The sequence below is a fragment of the Genypterus blacodes genome, unplaced genomic scaffold (genome assembly GCF_046128005.1).
Source record: "Genypterus blacodes isolate CSIRO-AG114 ecotype Tasmania unplaced genomic scaffold, CSIRO-AGI_Gbla_v1 ptg000057l_1, whole genome shotgun sequence".
Taxonomy (NCBI): domain Eukaryota; kingdom Metazoa; phylum Chordata; class Actinopteri; order Ophidiiformes; family Ophidiidae; genus Genypterus; species Genypterus blacodes.
The window spans coordinates 518,838-540,000 of NW_027466869.1; the positions used below are offsets into that span (position 1 = coordinate 518,838).

Sequence of the window (21,163 nt, forward strand, 5' to 3'; positions counted from 1 at the left end):
TCACACACATCAGAGAAAACACAGCTGAGGAGGAAATGGCATCCTGGGGTCTTTAGCTGGACCAGAGTGTTTATTTTCCTCCCATGGTGCACCAGGGCCAAGCTGCTTAACACTAGGCTGGGGCTCTCTGGGCTGTGTGTGTGTGTGTGTGTGTGTGTGTGTGTGTGTGTGTGTGTGTGTGTGTGTGTGTGTTTGTGTGTGTGTGTGTGTTTGTGTGAGTGTGTGTGTGTGTGTGTTTGTGCGTACTGTATGTGTGTAGTGTAAGTGTTTGCATGTGTAAGATATGTTTTTCTCTAGTACAATAATGTATTGTCAATGTGTGTGTGTGTGTGTGTGTGTGTGTGTGTGTGTGTGTGTGTGTGTGTGTGTGTCTGTCTGTCTGTGTGTGTCTGTGTGTGTGCATACATGCATCAGTTCCATATGTGCATTTTTGCAAACACACATTAAAAGATTATTCTGTTGTAATGTAATTAAGTTGAGGAATTGGACTTTGTACCCAAAAGGAAAAACATATTGTGTATTTTGCCTCCGTCAGTAGAGGGACGACTTCATTCTATATAACTTCACTGTATAGTAAAGTCTATACGGATATCATCAGTATAAACAAGCAGCAGAGCGGTGAGTAGGCAGTGAGCTGGGGGTCTGAGTCCTGGATAAACGTTTGGTTTCCCCTGCCGCCTCCGCCTGTGTCCGGATTATGAAGGGCAGATATACAGCACTTCAGAGTGCCAATTAACAGCCCCAGCAGCGGCCGCCACACAGGAGGGCCCCTCATAAAGACTCACCCTATGGTGTAAGCCCCCACACTTCCAAGTGCTTTATCCGGGGCCGAGCCCGCGCACACAGCTGTTAAACTGGCAGCACCGGCATCGCCGACAGGCCCGGGAGTTCATAAAGATTTTCCCAGCAAGTGGTTTTCCCAAGAAAAAAAGGGGGGAAGGGGGAAGACCTTACTCAGAGACAGGATAGAGTCCTGCCTTGGTCCACCTCTCTATCCCTCTATCTATCCATCTCTCTTTCCATTTGCAGCTGGACCTGCTCCTCTTTTCTTTTTTTTTTCATGTGATAGAGATGGTGGGCAAGCCAACAGCAGGCGGGGGAGGAGGGGGGGAGGGAGGGGGGTTTGGCCTGCTGAGGACTTGGAAGTTGGGATAACTCCAATCGTCCAAACCACCTCAACCCCTGCCTGCCACATACCAACTGCTGGCATTTGAGCAGCTTTGATACATATTTTAAAGGCTGCGGTGTACTAATCTTAGTTAAAAGGCGCCGCACCATATACTGTTCTTCTCCTGCACAGAGGCGCAGTGGCTCCTGCTGCAAATTACTGGGATGGAAGGACACGCAAGCTGTGCACGGATCGACAGGGTTATGAAATTTTAAAAATGGCCAGATATATAGCTGCTGACGTGTGTGTACAGATTAAATCAAACAAGAGGTCTCACTTTAACAGTTAGTGCTCTGGATTCACTATTCCTCTGCCTAAACAGGAGTTCTACCAGACAAAAATCTTCACATTATTCAGTTGTAAGGTGTCGTGATTGACTGCAATAGCTTGATTAAGCGTCCCGGCCTGGGAAGTTCCTGTTTGTCATGGAGGTCGATTTGAAATCCCTTTCTTCTTTGTTTCAACGTAACATTTCTGGAAATTAGAAGCGATCCTTGCATGAAACTTACACTCATCATTTGATATTTTACATATGCTGAGACATACAATGAGCATCAGCTGTCTGCGTGTTCCAAGGTCTGGACAAACTTAACTTAACATTGGCTGAAAAATGCTCACTGCTGCTGTAGAGACGTATGGACACACAACTACTGTACACGTTGTGTTTCCCCTGCGAGCGTTTGTTTCAGTACACAATACATTCATATGTATGTACATATTTGTGCACGGCCGTAACTGTATACGTGCGTATCTAAGATGACCACAAGCATCTGTGTGCATGCGTGTGCTAGCAGCTAGTAGCACTGTCGGTGGAGTGCAGCAGAGATAAAGCAGAAGAAGCAGAGCTGACCACATGCTCCACGGTATTGGCCACAGATGTGCCCAACAGATCACAGGGAAAACGTGATGGCATTTCCTCAAGATGTGGATGTGTATTTTTAAACTTTGATGTGAACATGATTATCCATGAAAAAATGCTTTGTTCGTGTGATTCACATGGTCTCAATAACAGAGCTCATACATATTGTATGCCTGTCCCGGGCCTGTTTCTGCCTCAGTAATGGCGTATGCTGATTTGGGGATATTTAGCAATGGGGCGATCTGGTTAAAAAAAACGAAAACGGTTTGTGCGCTCGGTTGAGTACGACTTTGACGACAGGGGTAACACGCGTAGCATGTCTGTGGCTCAGGCACTTGGTATCACAGCTACAACAACACGACGTGATACTCTTCATTTTGAGGTCATGTATGGCCACAGGTCCTTTGTGCCGGCTTCCCTTTGAATGCTTCAGCCGAGCGGCGAAACAGACAGGACGTGATTTAATAAAATGTGATCAAACAAATGTTAACATCTGAAGGCTGTCACACACAGGCAACATCTTAAGGCGGAGTAGACGGGGAGTTTTGTCGGCAGCTAACCAACATTTTTGTTCTATGATAGTGTTTTTTCTCCTCAAAGCCTATTTTGTTATCCGTGTTGATTTTATCTGAACTGTCACTTCCTCTCTGGAGGCCATGCTGACCATTTTTTTTTCTCCCTCCAACAAAACAGAGTCTGTGCGAAATGGATGCATCTACTACAGAAGGAGCAGTTAGGAATCACAGAGAGGATTCGTGTTTAATAGGAATTAATGAATTTCTCTCATTTTGACCTGCTGAGCCTACCAGATTTCATCCTTATCCACATGAGCATACACGCCTAGAAATGATTCACCAGCACGTCTCAACATGCAGCTCTACGTGAAAAAACAGCTCCTCTGTCTTTCTCCACCTAAGTTTGTGTCACGCTGTTACAGTGGCTGGACGAGTGGTTAATAAGTGACATCGCCCGCTTCTGTCAGAGCGGCCGCCATTCTCTGGTATGCGTCCTGAGCTAACATTTAAACAGGCCGGGAGCGCGGGGGTGAAAATGGCAGGCGTGAAGAAAGAGCCTCCGGTTCAGGCAGAGGGGAAAGGTATCAGTGTGAGGGAGTCTGGCTGCTGACCGCTGGGCTTGGCTTGTGTGTGTGCAGGTTTGCGTGTGTGAAGTGATAGTTCCAACACATTGTGTTCTTGTTCTGCTCTTCTTCTGTTTCAGCGCTGGCAAGTGAGCCGGCATTGGATGTACTGGCTACTGTACACCAGGTGACAGCTTCAGACATTGTAATGGTCCACTTCAGGAGAGGGGGGTGAAGGGTGTAATACATCTTGTGTTTCCTTTCAGTAGAAATTATTGATAACGAGCGCTGAGAGACGGTGTTGGTGTCACTCCAGGGTTCTGACCGGAAACTTGATTGATGGCAGCAATTTGGGTTCACAAATGAACTTTGGGACTTCAGTCAAAACTATAGTGTGTTAACTAATTATCAATAAAGAATGCCTCGTTATGAAGCTATTCTATGGCAGGACAAGACACAAAGGGAAACTATACATGAAGCATCAAAGTACCTGTAAACTCCTGTACGGCCCTACAGAGCGGAGGATGAAGTGCTATTATATACTGTATACTGTTATTGGCTTTACTTAAAGTAATAATGCTATATAACTGATATTACTCTAAATTTAAAAAGGAAATGTATAAAGATCAATGTGGAAAAGGTATAAGTATGAAGAGTTGGAGATAAAGTGTGAGAAATGTAATATTTTCAGAGATTTGAGTGAAATAATGGAAAAAATTCATGATAATCCACTAAATATTAGATATAAAGTTGTTTATTTGCATCGTTTTTTTCACATTTTGAATGATCACACATTTCTCTCTACAGGTAGTAGGAATTCTACAAACTCTCTTGCTTCCAAAGGCTCTTAATTATAAATATGGTATATAAGCCAAACTGCACTGTGCCATGATGAAACAAAGCCATCGCTCTACACAGAGGGACATTTTGAAGATACACACTTTCGACGACAGCTGAAGTGTTTCACGAGCTTATCTAATGGCAAAAGACAACAATCTCCAGAGTCGCCAGTGTACAGCTGTCAGAGAAATGAAGAGGAGAAAGACAAAAAGGACAATACACAGACGTAAAGTCAAAGTGACGTGACAGTTTAACACATATCACCTGTTTAACTGTGAAAGGGAATCAGTACTGACTCATATCAAACATCACTCATCTGATTTGATTTCAGAAATATCTATTATACTGGATTTCAATTGAGATAAATCAATAAAAAATCTTTAATAAGCTGCATTTCCAATTACTTGAAGCGTCATTCATGAACATTAATTGGTTTCCTTGTGAGTCACGGCTTTGACCGGCTCAGCCTCGGCAAACACACTTTCTCGTTCTCCCTCTCTCTCTCGTCGTAAAAGTTTGAAAACGTGGAGACGAAAAACACCAGGAGGAGAGAGAGAGAGGGAGAGGGAGGGGAGGAGGGAGGGAGGGCGAGAAAACAAAAGATTTCACGTTACAGAGACGGAGAGGGGTGAGTTGCATTTGATATCACCTTCTGTGCTGCACATGTGCGGCGAGCGTTCAGAGGGGGAGCGAGGGAGCGAGGGAGCAGCATCCTCGGCAAAATGGAAATTCCTCGGCTTCAGCCACAGCTGCAGTGTGACACTTCAGATGGCCGTGCTTCCCCTCGCACAGCCCCCTGGAATTAGCCCAAACCACAATGGCATCACATCAGAAAAGGCTGCAGGAGGAATCAGACTTTATTATCTGCGGAGGAAGAGGAGGGGGAGGAAGAGGAGGGCACAAGGCCGTCGACATCCCTGGCATGTCAACCTGCGTTTTATTACAAACACACACACACACATACATACATAGGAAGGCAGCTTCAAATTGTCAACTAATTCAGAGAGTTGTGTTGTGTATTACCTGTACACACACACACACACACACACACATACAGAGGCCCTGACACGTCAACACTGCTACACTTTTCTTTCCCTCTTTTAAGGAATTTAAAGACAAAAACACATGACAGGGCTGATTTATGACGTGGTTAACAGCTGGTAAAAGCAGGTAATCAGTTATCTACATCCATCCAGAGAGTGTGTGTGTGTGTGTGTGTGTGTGGAAACATGGTGGTAACGTAACTGCTCTGCTGTAGGGAAACAAACTTCCTGCTGTACACAAGCACCCAACACACACACAGAGTCAAACTTTCCTCCGTTCGGATCGAGATTCACATCAAAGAGAAACTCCACAACAGTGCTGTCTGTCTAATTTACGTTTCCAGGCACATGCCAAATGTAAGAAACCCCCAAATTCTGTTGAGTGTATAATTACAAGGGGGGGGAGGGGTCTATAAATACCCCCCCATCATTACCAGCCCCTCTTGAAGAACATGATCCACACTGAGGGATAATTAAGGCAAAATATTTCTGATCCTCGCAACAGACTGCACGAGGAATTGGTGCACGTGTTTGTGTTTGTGTCTGAGAGTGTGTGTGTGTGTGTGTGTGTGTGTGTGTGTGTGTGTGTGTGTGTGTGTGTGTGTGTGTGTGTAGAGTTGTATTTGAGGAAGGGGGGACTCACAAGGCTCTCTCTCCCCCGTAAATATAGTTATGGGAGAACAGCTACATGTATGGAGAGGAGGAATCAAGACGGGCCGGCTTTTAATTGGTGTGTGGAGTCATTAATGGAGGCGGGGGCGTGTGTGTAAGAAACGCGGCGATACGCTACACAACACAACAGTACAAGTGTTTGTGTGTGTTAAAGTGTGTGTTTTGGACTCTGTCAATGCCCCCTTAAACAACGTCAGACGCAGGGAAATGACTTTGATCAACAAACAAGAGGATAATAATGAAGCCAGGCTGCACGTGTTCAAGCCAGATCCCTGAAAATAGATCATTTCAACTCACATATATCAGGTTTGAGTTGAATATCTGCAGATTACAGGCCCGGATAATTAGCACGGCGGTATTTGGAACAGCACTGTAGATGGAGATCCAAATAAGCGTGTTGTCCTCATCGCAGACGAGCGAAAGGAGCCTGCGTCTGTGTTGGGAAAGAATAACAGTAAACTTTACTCTCTCTCTCTCTCTTTGTTATCTCTTTCTCGCCTGATCAAATGTCGCTTTGAGGAGCCAAATGAAAGAGAAACCAGGCAAACACGAGTAAGAGACCATGTTTATTTCTGCCGTATCTCTAGCCAGGCCAGGTTTTTGTGTCGGGCCAGGGTCTGTGTGCTTGTTGAGTCAGTTGTCAGGCCAGCAGCAACCGGCTCCTCGCTGCTAGATTTGTGTTTGAGCAGGGCCGTGCCGAGCTGAGCCGCACCGAGGGCCCCCGTCCACGTGTTTCGGCCACCAAATCCTCCAACCCACTCTTCCTTTGGCGAGAACCGTGTCTTTACAGCGAGCGACTGAGGCGTCCGTCCCCCTTTTTCAGAGCCATTGTGTGTCTGAAACAGGGCAAAGTAGAGGAGTAAACACGGAGCAGAAGGTGAGGATGGAGGCCCCCACTGAGGCTGCTGCTGCTGCTGGCCTCCACTGACTTGTTGGTTGGTTGTTGCTGAGCGTCAAGTCCCCCCTCAACCCCATACACACACACACACACACACACACATATATCCCACCCCACCCCCGAGCTGGGGGCCGAGGCATGATGGCTTTTGTGTCAGCGTTTGGAACCAGCGCCGTACTCATATAACTAGATAAATGGATTAGGGGTGGGGTGGGTGGGCGGCGGGGGGGGGGAGATACGGGCAGGCATCTCGGAGGAAAAAAGAGACAACGGAGATGTTTAAGGGGCGAGAGCGGGTGGAGGTGTGGGTGGGGGAGTAGGAAGAGGTAAAGACATTTGTGTTGTTGGACTACACGGGGTCGACTCTGTTGTAAGAATAGCCTGCTTCTGCCAGAAAAGACAAGACAGTGATAAACTTTCCTCCCCATGCAGTCACCTACCTCCCCCTCACACACACACAGACACACACACACACACAGACTGTCACAACGCACAATTCAGCAGTAAAATGAATGAATTGCCACACTGTGACACGTCTCAGTTGCAGGGGGCGGTGGTGGGGGGGAGATGGTCCTTGTTGGCCCAACAAAGAGGCTGTGATGGTGTGTGTGTGTGTGTGTGTGTGGGGGGGGGGGGGGGGGCGGCTGTGACAGGATGCTAAATTGTTTTGGGGTCAACAACTTATTGTCTTTGCATGAGCTTTGATTTGCATACGAGCTGAGAAGGTGGAACAGCATGAAGCTCGGCAAGACCCTGAGAGCCTCTTTCTTAGGATTTCTCTTTAAATGAGAACATGTTCAAAACAAAACCACAAAAACAACTAATGAGGGAATAAATGACAAACATGATTGCTGTTATTATTTGTAATTGTCTGATGATCTTTAAGGGCTCATTCCAATAATATAAAGTGTGTTTAAATATGATGCACATTGACCTCAGCAGAGCCCAAAACGAGCTTCTGCTATATTTACTCTTAATTCATTTGTGCCCGGTGCTGCTTTCATGTCATGCTCTCTTGTGTTTCCTCCTCGTCTTCATCCTCCTCACCCTCCTCTTCCTCCCCTCCGCATCGTGGCCCAGGGGCGCTGCGTGGCTGGAAGTGACAGCCTAATTATCGGCTCCAACTCCGCTCATTACCCATTAGACAATCCACTGTACATCCACTTACTAAATGAATAATTTTGTATATATTAGGGTGAACACACTATTATGGCCTGCAGCTAACGCCTGTGCGCGAGCCTCACGCTGTTCCCCTACAAAAGGAATAAATGGGACAGCGAGAGGTTATTTAATTTGAGCCCCCCACCCTCCTAAAAAAAAAAAGAGGATGTCTAGTGCAAATATTAGAAGGAGGGGAGGGCAGGTGGGGGGTTACACACACACACACACACACACACATACACACACACCTGCCTTTTCCGGGCGCATATCTGGATCATTATGAGTGTAATTGACAGGAGTTAGTTTGGTTCCTATGACGTGACTTATAGTGTTATTCTAATTTGGGAGCAGCCTGGTTTCTATAGCAACGAGGATTATACTCTTCTGAGAACATTTTTCTTAATGTAATAAAAATAGAATCAATGTAAAATGGGCTTTCCCCGAATATTTCCCGTTATTTTGCGAGAAATGTGATGACATTCCTTCTTTCTATAGGAGGGTGTGTGTGTGTGCGTGCGTGCGTGCGTGCGTGTGTGTGAATGACCTCAGTGCAGTCGACAAAAGCTTCAGTGACCTTTTGTTAATTTTTCAACGCTGCCTGACACTTAAAGCAAAGGGAGACTTGAAAGTGACGCAGATTTATGCGCATAAAAAAAACCCTCCCTCAACCACCACAGGTATATATGGGAGAGTGACGTCAACCCTCTCACACACACACGCACGCACACACACCAGCCCCTTTCTGAACGTCGTTTCCACGTTTCAAAACGGTGCAATTACTCCTATAATGGATTCGATCCGAAAGCTTTGCGCGGTTTTCAACTTCCCATCCTCGCTATTCCACCACATTTACTGCTGCTTATATTATTTAGAAAATATATGAATATAATCATTATTTATACTCCTAACGAAAAAACATCCTATTTGTATTTTATGAACTTGGACTGTTTGTATTTTATCACATTATAAAAGTAGGATTCCTTCGAGTTTTGCTTTGTTTTCCCTTCCTATAAAATCAGTTCATGCGTGATTGGAGTGATTTCACGCAAATGATCTGAGTCTAAGTTTTAATTATATACTGTGATAATGTAAATGTAGACGTATTTCCGGCTGATTTATGGCTCTATTGGGGTTGTAAACTATAAAGCTGGAGCTTTGGTAATATATGAGTCGCCTATAGAGGTCGCTGTGATATTACAATACAGGCGTGCGTGTTTCACTCCACAGGTTTATCCGCTGGAATAACGGCTCACTTTGCTGCTGACTCTTACTGGAAAGCTTTTTAAAAACATAATATTAACACATATTTTCCACTTATTTTAGAATACAAGCGTTAAGTATTTGGACTGTTTTTGAACTTAAACAAAACAGAAATATGATTAAATGTTGAGTTAAGCTGAACAATCACAATAATATTACACAAAGGGAGAAATTCGTTTGTAATAATTAATCCACATGTATTTCAAATGTTCATTTATATTTAAGGTACAATTTTAAATGCGATGTCATCACTAGTTATTTTGTAATTATTGTCCTTTGCCTTTATTGTGTTTAATCCTCATTAGGGCTGTTGTGGTAAATCAATATTTGTTTTTTGGTTCCCTGATTGGGTGAAAGGAGCTGCAGCTAATGATCACTATCAGACCCGGAACAGACACTGACCCCCGCATCACCAGGCCAGCCAGCTATGCTCCCCCCCCCCCCCCCCCCCCCTTCCCCCCCCTCGCCCCCTCCCCCTTTAGAAAAATATTAATAATTTATCTCTGAATCGACTTCTCTCTCTGACAGATTAGATTTTAACCATTTGATTTTGTTTGGATTGGGCGTTCCCATATTATTACTTAATGACCTTCCCAGCTGCTCCTGTCCATTTTCTGTCACCAGCAACCATCTGGACACTTATTAGCACCTCAATGCATCCACGCTGCTTTCCTCCCCAAACCGGAATAAAATTAAGCCTGTTTGCAGACTGACAATGTTTCCCTCCATTCACACCTAACATGCAAGGAAAAGCGAGAAAAGCTGAGATTTACTTTCAAAATAAAATACATCTCATTTGAATAATAATAATAATAATAATAATAATAATAATAATAATAATAATAGGCTTTGGATAGTCTTTGGGTTTTTCTCTATAATTTCATTCAGTTTATTAGGCAAAATATACGATCTGGACAAATTCCTTCAACGCTTCCTATTTACAAATTTAAATCACTTGGTATTTACATTAAAGAAAGGACACCAAAAAAACACGAGAGAGAGAGAGAAAAAAATAATAATTATAATAATTATTATAATAATGATAAAAATAAAAAGCCTAGCAAAAAATGTCCCAGAAGGAGAGAGAGAGAGAGAGAGAAAGAGAGAGAGAGAGTAACATTATAGGCGCGATTATAGGCTACACAACAATAGAGGAAGTAATCCATCCATCCACAGGATATTACCAAATTACGCCATTTGTTCTGTACCGACTGAACGCTACGCTGCATTAGCTTTATGCCTCATTGTCCTTTTTAGAGAGGAGTGCGTATAAAGTCTGTTTCCTGTCTTTCTTTTGTTTGTCTGGGTGTTTTTCGTTGTTGTTGTTGTTGTTGTCGTCGTCGTTGTTGTTATTTTTTTTCCTTCTAAGCTTTTCAAGCACCGGGAGGAGAAACAAAAAAAAGAAGAAGAAGAGGAGGAGGAGGAAGAAGAAGAAGAAGTGTCTTGATCAAGCCGAGGAGAGCGCGGTGAGGACCCGTTGCGTAGCTGAGTCTGGTGGACTCCTGGCGCTGGAAGGCAGAGAGGATCTGGAGAAAGAATCATACAAAGAGAGAGAGAGAGGGAGAGAGAGAGATAAATACCCCCGCAGTGTTTGGACAGCGGGCTTCAATATGCAGCTCAAGTGCCTGGCTCAATGACACACACACACACACACACACACTGGACAAAAGCGCCCCATGCACCCCTCACTCCACCTCAATGGGCCTCATAATAATAATAATAATAATAATAATAATAATAATAATAATAATAATAACGGCGTTCGGACATGTGACAAATTATTCCCAGCACACACACACACGCTAAGAGAGAGAGAGAGGGGGGAGAGAGAGGTTTGAAAGTGGGGTAAACTTTTCTCTCTCTCCCCTGGGCTCCGGAGCTCCCTGGGGTCTTTAGGCAGAGCCCGGTGCCCAGACAGAGCCCGTTTTACTCGGTGACTTGATAAGTAGCCCCTCTCTCTCTCTCTCTCTCTCCCCAGAGGGGGGGGGGGGGGGGGGGGGATTAAAGGGGGTGTGGGATGAGAGTCAAGACCCCCTGTCACCCACAAAGAAAACTGTGTTTAATTTATCTGTGTTTACTTTCCTTTATTAGCGTCGCTTCAGCTTTTAAATGTCTCTGTAGCCAGCTAACACACACACACACACACACACACACACACACACACTAAAAGGGTTTATATATTGGAATCCTCTCAACATGTCTTTATTTATCGTGGAATTACCTCAATTATAATTTCCATCCTAATATTCGTTTACATAATAAATAAGTCGAACCTTTTATCCACTGTTGTGTTTTTTTAGGAATTAATAAAACACATACAAAAATAGAAATAATGCTCTATTTTGATCTAAGGGAATATATTCAGAGGGTGGCATAATTTGTAATAATGCACACAAATAAAGGTAAAGTACGTAAAGGTGAAGCTGCAGGGTCTCACCTGTCATGGAGAGGTCTAAAGGAAGACTTCAGGGTCTGTGACGGGGGCGAGTCAGACCGGACGTCATGGTCTAAAAGAGAAACGAAGAGAGTTTAAAAAAGGGCACGTAGAAGACACTTCATTCATGCAAGGAATGTAAAGGAAATTATAAATCAATCGGTTGGGACGTTGTGTATGTTTTTGCTCTTTATCTGCCACCGTCATTACTGTGTCACACACACACACACACACACACACACACACACACACACACAGATATAAATAAATATGTAATATCCTATAAATAGATTTGATGTTTTCCTCGTCACATTAAAGCATTAAATAGTGAGTCCCGGCGTGCAGGTGCAGGCGGGGTGGTCGTACCTATGTGTTTGGGGCTGAGGGTCTCTGGTGGGGCCTTGCTGTCATTGCTGAGCGCTGCTGCAGCTGCGACCGGCGACACCACCACCGATGTCGGCTGCTGCTGCTGGGCCGATAAGTTGTTATGGTGATGGTGGTGATGGTGCTGGTTTACTCCTAGAAACGACCTGACGTTCAGCAGGGAGTTCTGACCCAGGAAGGCGCCGTTCGTCCAGTTGTGGAACTTTCCGATCTGGCAAGTGTACAGTCCGTGACTGGGCAGGAAGGCCGGGTGGGTCTGGATCTGGTGGTGCGGCGCTGAGGGGTGACTGGTGGGCGCTGCGCCACAAGGGGATGTGGGTTTCTGGGTCGAGCTATCGGGGCTCGTGGCGGTCTCAGCTAAAGACCATATTTTAGGCTTATTGTTATTCGGGAGAGGAAAGCCCCCGGGTCGATCCGGGGACAAAACTCTGGTGGTGTTGTTATTGTTGCCGTCCGACGTCTCTTTATTCCCCGGATGAACGGAAATAGCGCTCTTAGATTTGTCGAAGGCCTCGTGGGCCTGGAGGGCGAAGGCCCGTCGTTTCTCCAGGCTGTCCAGCTCAGCCCCGGCCCCTCCTCCGGCCCGGAGCTCCCTGCTGCCCTCGGTCGACTTATCGTCATCATCCTCGTTGCTTTGATCTCCGTCGTTGTCGTCTATTTTGTCGATATCTATGCTCTCCAAATCGATCTCCTCCTCGTCTTCGTTTTTCTCCGCCTCGTCTCCACTGCCGAATAAGTTCTCGTCCTCCCCGTCCTCTTTGCTCCTGGTGCCCCAGGTCACCTTGTTCTCCTTCTTGAGCCTCCTCCTGGCGTTGGCGAACCACGTGGAGACCTGCGTCAGGGTCATCTTGGTGATGATGGCCAGCATGATCTTCTCCCCTTTGGTCGGGTACGGGTTCTTCCTGTGCTCGTTGAGCCAGGCCTTCAGGGTGCTGGTGCTCTCCCTGGTGGCGTTCTTAGGCCTCGCCGGGTCCCCATACTGGAACTGACCGTACGGGTAGAAGGCTGGAGAGGTGTGAGCGGCGAAGCTGGCAGGATGGACGCCCGGACTGTCCTTCAGATCATACTGGGATCCCTGAGAACAGAGGGAGATGAGGTCATTAGTATAACAGCACTCTGTTACACACACACAAGAGCTGATCACATTTTACACATTTTTACTTCTGAATAAATAATATATACCTCATTTGCAATTCAAATGAGATACTGCCTTAATTGTAATTGCACCTGACTCCAGATTTCCAACAAATAAGCTTCATAAATTACGTCATCATGCCACATGTTAGGCCTTCTGCTGCTCCCCATGCAAACACACGCAGAGGGAATTTAGTTTGATTTTTTTTCTCTCCCTAACAATGCCAAAACTGAAGAAGTGGGCAAAACGGGAGAAAGTTCAATGCATCATCCCGCAAACACACACACACACACGGCTGGCATGTAAAGCTGTCAGATCCCTCATATACCTGCCAGATCCCCCTCAACACTCCCGCAGAAAGTATGTCAAAGTCCTCTGAAGGCCCCGTGGGTGAAGTTCTGACACTTCTGTTGCACTAAACTCTAGCATTCGGATCAACTCCAATCGATTTAAATGAACAACAAATCAGATTTTTTGCAGTAATTGTTGGATTTAGAGAGTCGGTACAGGTTTCTGCACCAGCAGGGCCACACATCATGGAAGGCTACATTATTATCGCGAGATGATTTATACGATTTGATTGTTTGTTCCTCATCACGAGACAATACGAATGGACGGTCAAACTTCAGAATAAAATATAAAACTAAACTAAGCTGATACGAGCCTAGACACGTTTGATGACTAAGCAATTTTATTCAATGACTGATTTAAGTAACATAGCCGAGGGAGATGACTCAGTGCAGAAACTTTATTTTCCTTCTCTGCACGTTAAAACGCGAATAGATGAGTATTATCTGTCAGCTTTAGGGCTATTTGAAAATTATAATCGACCATTTTAACAGTGTGAGACGTAATAATAATAATAATAACGTATTGGTGTGCTTAAGCCAAATTTAATTTACAAGCGAAGAAAAAGTGTGATAGTCTGATTTTCTCAGTTCGAATCCCAAAACAAACTATCCGCATGTTACTCAGTTAAAATATGTTAAATAAGGGAATAAACTGGAACAAATTAATGCCAAACTAAAACGCGTTGTCTCCATTTTCTAGTCTTCTTCTCCAGGCTGTAGGCGCTTATTCAACTTAAAACAAAACAAATAAAACAAATAATAATAATCAATACTTCTTACCATTTGTGAGAAAAGAGCCAAGTCCGCGCTGGTGTAAGGTAAGAAGGCGCTGTAGTTGTGCGCGTACGGGTTGGCGTACATGCCCAGCACCGACGTGACCGCCGCGGCTGTGGCGGACGGACTCCCCCCGAGTTCCACGCTCCCTCCGCGGGACGAGGGCGTGAGCATTCCCGGTCTGTCGCTCCCGTACACCGCCTGGGAGGCGCTGAGGTACTGCGGGTAGCCGAGCTGGGGGAAAGACATCTCCGCCGCGCGGCTGGATCACCCGAGCAACAGCGACGACGACGAAGACGACGACGACAACAAGACGAAAGAAGAAGAAGAGGAAGAAGAAGAAGAAAGTGTGTGTGGCGGCGAAAAAGAGGCAAAAAGAAGCCCGAGGAGTCAAAGGAAAAGTGGTCGAGGCGAAGTCGCAGCTCTTGCTACACACATACACACACACACACATACACACACTCAGTGGTATGTAGTCAAAACAAGCCGCTCTTAAATCTCGGCTTCCTCTCTTTTCTCTCTCTCTCCCCCTCTCTCTTGCTCTCTCTCTCTCTCTCTCTCTCTTCCTCTCTGCAAAGTCCGCTGGATGTGATCTGATCAACAATTGCGCTCCGACTGGCGCGCGGGGCCCCGAGGTCTCCAGGCTGATCTCTCAGATACAATTTGAAGTTGATGCTTTGATTGGCATCTTCTACTTCAGCCTGCAAGCTCCTCCTCGTTTGGAGCGATGGGGATAATGTGAATATAGCGCGCGCACATTGGCTAGGGCCTCTCTCTCTCTCTCTCCCCGGCTCCCTCCCTCTCTCTCTCTCTCTCCCCTCCCTCCCTCCCTCTCTCTCTCTCTCTCTCTCTCTCTCTCTCTCGCCGTGTTTGGACTTATTGTATGTTAAATGTTCCAGCATTAGAGTCCATTCACCGAAGGCTTTGATTGTTGTATGACAACCTGTCTACATGATTTTACAGCTGTCCGACACAGGGGGAAGTAAACCCGACAGAAGAAGGAACTTACTTTGAATAGATTTAAATTGTAATTAAAAGGGGAAAATGCCACTCGGCGGAGGAAATGAGCGACGGGCTGCCGGCGCCTTGACTTCATTCACACTGATGTTAAAGTGTTTAAGTGTCCTCCTCCTACAAATACCCGGATTGGTTTGTTTTCACTTTGACTTTTCTTCTATAGTCCGTATTCAAAACTTATCAAAGCGGTAAAGAGTTGAATACTTCACTATACACGCTGTGTTTATATATAATATACATTTTATATTATATATCATTTAGATTTACGAAAGTGAAAATATTATTTTTCTCTTTATTTATTATCTAATAATTTAGCATTTTCTTTTGTTTCATCGCTTTTCATTTTTATAACAGTTCGCCAACCTTCATCAAATCCAGTTTCTTTCTCTCCCTCTCCGTCTGCACGCGTGTGTATTTGTCTATGTGTGTGAGTGTGTGTGTGTGAAAACCAGATTGTCGTCCTCGAACCACTTCACGTTTCCGTGTTTTGAGTGAAATGGAATGAGGAATAGACAGAGACGTGCTCCAACACTTAACAAACACACTCAAACTCAAACACACACACACACACACACACACACACACACACGGACGCTGTGAAGTCTGCGGGTTTCCGATATGTTTTCTAAACTTTGTGCTACACTCAAGAGCCCCCCCACACACGCACACACATTGTACATTTTACTCTCAATTTGCTGAAAGTTACACACACTTTTATTTCATATAAAGTGAAGGTGACGCGATTGATCTTTGGCGTTTTCACTCATCCAACATTTAAAAAAAAAATTCTATTTCTATTCTATTTTTCTAAGAATTGAAAATTAAAAAATATATTGCACGAAATGTGAAAAACAAATGTCCTTCCCGCTGCAGCCTGTGGTCACCTCCTTCCTTCCTCCCTCTCCTCTAAGTGTCCACTCTGCCTCACCCATGTGCCTCCTCTTCACTGCGGCTTTAACAGCTCTACTCCTGATTCTATTTGATTTTGATTCGATTTTGACTCTTCTTCTTCTCCTCTCCCTCATATCGCCCACTCCTGGAGTCAAACGGGGCTATTCTGTACATCTAGATTCTAATGCCTTAACGACTGAAGCCCAAGAAGTCAGCCTAGATAGTGATCAGCACCAGATGGCTCCGAGTGGATACTGCAGAGCGCCGAGGATCTGTTCAAAATATCTGAGGGGCACTGATGGTAATCTGGGTAACACATCAGAAAGGAGGGGAGGAATGGCAACGGTGATAACCTGCTGCCGTGTGTGTGTGTGTGTGTGTGTGTGTGCAGGGGGAGGGGGGATATGAAGGTGGTGGGTGGCTGTGTGGAGGGGGGGGGGGGGGGGGGGGGGGGGGGTTAAGGGTATATGGAGTAATATCTGTAAATGAGAGATACGTTCAAGAACATTAGGGGAGGGGTGGAGAAAATATATAATATTAAAAAGTATGTGACAATTTGTGAATAATAATAATAATAATACTACACCTACTAATGCTACTCCTACTACCAATAATAATAATAATAATAATAATAATAATAATAATAATAGTAATAGTAATAGTAAGAAGTTTAATATTAAGGTTGTAAATTCTGTTACAGTTTCCCAAATTTTGCGTTTCATCTTTCTTCTTTTTTTTTTAAAGGGAAAGTTTTTAAAATATAGAAATCTGACTCTTGGTAAACACTGACACGTGTTGAGGGGCAATAAACCTCCAGCCGTCGTTAACTGATTTATAGGCTCTTGTTAAAGTCCCATTACAACCAGCGAGAGAGAGTGTGTGTGTGTGTGTGTGTGAGAGAGGGGAGGGGGGGCGAGGGTGCGAGGGAGAGAAACTTTCTTCCCCATCCTCTCCTCCACATTCACTCTTAAACACACGCACACACACTCTCTCTTTCACACACTCACACACACACACTTACTTTAATCTATCTTTTATTTTCCTGTTTGCCACATAAGTAATTAATAAACTAAAATATTAAGGCCATATTCTGAGTCATTATACTGTATTTCCCTCCGTCATGTATAAGTATTTTTAATTTGCAAACCTCCTTCATTCAAAATAAATCCGACTCAGCAAATGTCTGTAGTGATCTTCTCCCTGTGTGCCATATTGCTGTAAATGGGAAATTATACCTGGAAGCTCAACTATGCACCGAAACTGTCACCTACAAAATCTGAAGGAAAGAGATCAAAGGATGGTGAAGCCCCCCATCCCCACCCCACCCCACCCCACACACACACACACCCTCTGTGTAATGGCCTATGTATAGACTTTGAACCTCTAATGCTATAAAAAGGAACAGACACATTCACAGTCAGTAGGAGAGACCTCAGTCACTGCTCATGTCATTTAAGCACATTCACACACAAAGAGATGGATTAAACACTCATCTATATTATATATATTTTATAAAAGCAACAATTCTACTCCTGGCAATGGAAATGGAGTTTCAATGGAATATGGTACCAGCGATATGGAGGCTTTAAAAATAAATAATAAGTCAGTTGAGAGTGGATTGCAACAGGCACACTGATGTCATTTCTATTTTTTAACCAAAATTAAGTCTTTATAATTAAGATGAATTGGTCTTAATGACTAATCATGCTTGAAGTGCTGCATGTAGGATCTGGGCCCTCACAGGCCTGAACGACTTCCAAAAGAAGTCAAGAGGACCTAACCTGCATTACAATAACAGCTGTAATGTTGACAGTTGGCTACCACCGCAGAGGTCAAGGGTGTCGCTGTGAACTAATAACTGTGGTGAAAGATACTCCTTTCCTGCCTCTGGGAGTGCCAAAGTTGAGGAAAGGTTAAGAATCCGCAGAATGTCCCTTTTGTGCTTTTCTCGCAGATTATCGAATTATGCGTTGAAACCAAAACTCCTTTTCCCCCCAGAACAGAGCAGATGAGATGAATTTCATTGATATGAGTGGAGCGCTGCCACTGATAGACCTCTCTCTCCCCTTTATCATCACGCACAAACACGCATACGCACACACAGACACACACACGCCTCAGCACCGTTTCCGCCACAGTCCCCGAACTGCGTCACGGCAACCAAACTATTTCACTGCGGCTTAGAGTCAGAGGACCACTAATATTACCGCGAGCTGTGAGACATTTGATACACAGACAACTGCGCCACACCTATAGGTAAGGAAACTAGGAATTTCCTGGATAATAAAAGAGGTCTATTCTGGGTCTTAGAAGGTCAAGACGTTATGTACTTGACAGCTAAACACTTGGAGGGCTTGGCGTTTCCCAGTTTTGACCTGACAAAAAGCTGCCGAGCTCAGATTGTTGCCAATTTTAAAGTTGAGCCGCGTGCAGCAGTGGAGTGTGCAGTGCAGTTTCTCTAATACTGCACGCACCTCGCAACTGCTACAGGCTGATATATGTTTTGACACCAATAAGTCGTCTTTCGGAAGTCCCGGAATGTCAAGAAATCAGCCAGCTAACGTGCTATCTCAGTCTCTCAGGGCGCGTTTGTAAAGGCGGTGAAGGATCTGGAGTCTTCAAAACGGTCACAGGTTCGGATTTCTTCCTTAACTTTTGCAAAATGTCTCAGCGAATCAATGGACAAAAAGAAGTAGATTTAATTTTTCCCCTTCCTTGTTTTACTACTTTACACTTGCTTCTTCGCTCCCGAACTCTGGATCTATGACATCGACGCCGAGCCGCATAGGTGCATCCGAGGTAACTCCTAGTCAGCAGAGTGCAACATTGTTTGCTCTGTACTAAAATTCAATACCGATGGGGCCACTGCAGCAAGAACACCACCAGCGCCCGAGATGAAAATATCATTACTACACCGAGCAGCGAGCACGGAGAGAGGATCGCTGCCACTGTGGAGAATGAATTATTTTATCACGATCAAGTATGCAAATACGGGAGCGCTGCTATAGAACAACGTCTGAGGGCAAACGCTGCGCTTTATTATTACTGACAAGTTTGTGTTAAGTCATTCTGAGACTAGAGGCGAACTCACCTGGCTTCCAAACACATACCACACCAAAGACTACTGCCAAGGATCTGACTTTTCCTCCCACAGGGCGTTCTCAGGGGTGGGTAATCAACGGGTGGGCCCAGATTTTTGATGCGGTTAGGGGCCAAGGGGAGAGAAATGTGAGAAGGGGTGTTAATTGTTTTGGCTCTTTGCTGGGGAAACATATCAACATTAGATCTAATGGAGGTTAAAGACTCTCATTGCCATAGGGGCCGGAGCTAATGAATAGCTAGCTGGCCGAGCAGAGAGAGAGAGAGAGAGAGAGAGAGAGAGAGAGAGAGAGAGAGAGAGAGAGAGAGAGAGAGAGAGAGAGAGAGAGAGAGGGAGAGAGGGAGAGGGAGAGAGAGATACAGCATTTATTGGGCTTTAAAAGGTTTTACTGCAATGAGTGTGTGTTCTACTGAAGTCCTGACACAAACACATTAATTTAAAATAATCCCAATATATTTATATGACCTATTTCTCTCAAACGATCGATCTAAAATCACATCATTATCTATCATGTAACTACAGTTCGTGACCTTCAGCTGTATCTCAGTATTCCTTTAATTCGACCGTATCGATAAAGCAGCTTCACCTGTGAAACGCATGCGTCCTGAACACAACGCTGCAGATTAGAAGTTAATTAACTAATTTGGCGATTCACAAGCTAATCTCATTATTTGGTGTATAACCTCCGAGTGAGCCAATACGCTGTAGGCCACGGAGTTTATGCTGCACGTTTACCGTACGCGTCAGCACTTATTCGGCCGCAGATGTATGCAAAGCGCATCTGAACACGGCAGATGTGCGTTAAAAGAATATCAAAGTCTTCTTTTTGTCCCTTCGCATAATTTTATGCTAAATCTAAACGAGGGAGACACAGACGTCGGGATTTGAAGCAACCCGTGGCTTAGAAATACTCACAGAGGGAAATATCCCGTTTTTCCCGCAACACTGAAAGGCGGGAAAAGCGGGAGCTTGCAAATCTGCTTCCAGGCGATACAATTCCCACGTTTTTATTTATCAACAGAGTTAATTGAATTTTAAGGAAAGATTCTTGCTAGGGAGAGAGAGTTTAGCGCACTGAAGTATTCCTTTGAAATGACGCCCTCTGATAGCGGCGTAAAGGATCGACTTATAGATAAAATGCTCCACAGACGCCACAACAAATGGAATTTTAATGATGTTGTTTCTTTCATCCGTTATCGTGTTGCGCTGTTTGTTTTTGGTCGTCTTTGCACTTAAGCGTTGATCGTATTTGAAGCCCGCTGGTTTTATGTTTGGCGGATTTGCTCGGCGGGATGCATTGGCCTCTCACTCTTCACCCTGCCAGCACCTTGATCACCCATCACACCCTTCACACCCACTCTGCTTCACTTGCTTTGGGTTTAAACTTCCTGGAAGTGTTAAAACATAATAAACACCTTGAAAAAAAGTCTTTAAAAGGGCTCTGACGTTTCCAAACACGGCCTCTCTCCTTTGCTCGCTGACCTCAAAGGGAAATACTTCACTTGAAATTTGCTCTAGCTTCAAAATTTTCCTTTTTCGGTTCCTTTATGAAAAATGCATAATCAGTATTTTCGCTGCATGGTAGCGTAACTTGCAAACGTTCGTCCCGGATTATAGCTGAATCGTTTCTTCGTCTCGTGTGAATTCTAATCCAGGGTGTCATCATGGCGCCCTGAGTAGATTAACCATCGGTCCCACCCTCCCGCCGTCAGTGTGTTACGGGGGCCACAGATGAAAACAGCCAGTCTGTCAAATTCACTTATGCACTAATGAGTAATAGACACAGTGCTCCTCCGCCTGTGGGGGTTGGTGACGGCACACATCCCTTTAAAAAAAGAGGGTTTAGAGGTTATTGATGTATCAGATAAGCTCTTTTGCGGCACAGATTAGATCCGCCGATGGCTGAGCAAGGACAAAAGTCCACCCAGTTGCCTTTTTTCTCTCTGTTTGGACAACCATGACAAGAGGGAAACAGAGTCAGATCTCTCCCCGCTGAGTTATTACAACCTCAGTAATCAGATGTGGCTCATAATTTTGCGTTGTTGCTTTAAATCGGTCACATAATCTTTGTCCAGAAACAGGAATTTGGGCATTTCTAC

The 21,163-nt window shown here is 44.7% G+C and overlaps 1 protein-coding gene across 1 annotated transcript; it reads right to left on the reverse strand.

The window, feature by feature from the left end:
• Positions 1–9,916: 9,916 nt before the first annotated feature.
• On the reverse strand, positions 9,917–14,834 carry irx1a (iroquois homeobox 1a). The gene is made up of 4 exons (XM_076152695.1): positions 14,063–14,834; positions 11,780–12,872; positions 11,417–11,486; positions 9,917–10,505 (listed from the first exon to the last, which is right to left on the reverse strand). The coding sequence occupies exons 1-4, from the start codon at positions 14,303–14,305 to the stop codon at positions 10,427–10,429; spliced, it is 1,485 nt and encodes a 494-aa protein (XP_076008810.1). The 5' UTR covers positions 14,306–14,834; the 3' UTR covers positions 9,917–10,426.
• Positions 14,835–21,163: the final 6,329 nt, after the last annotated feature.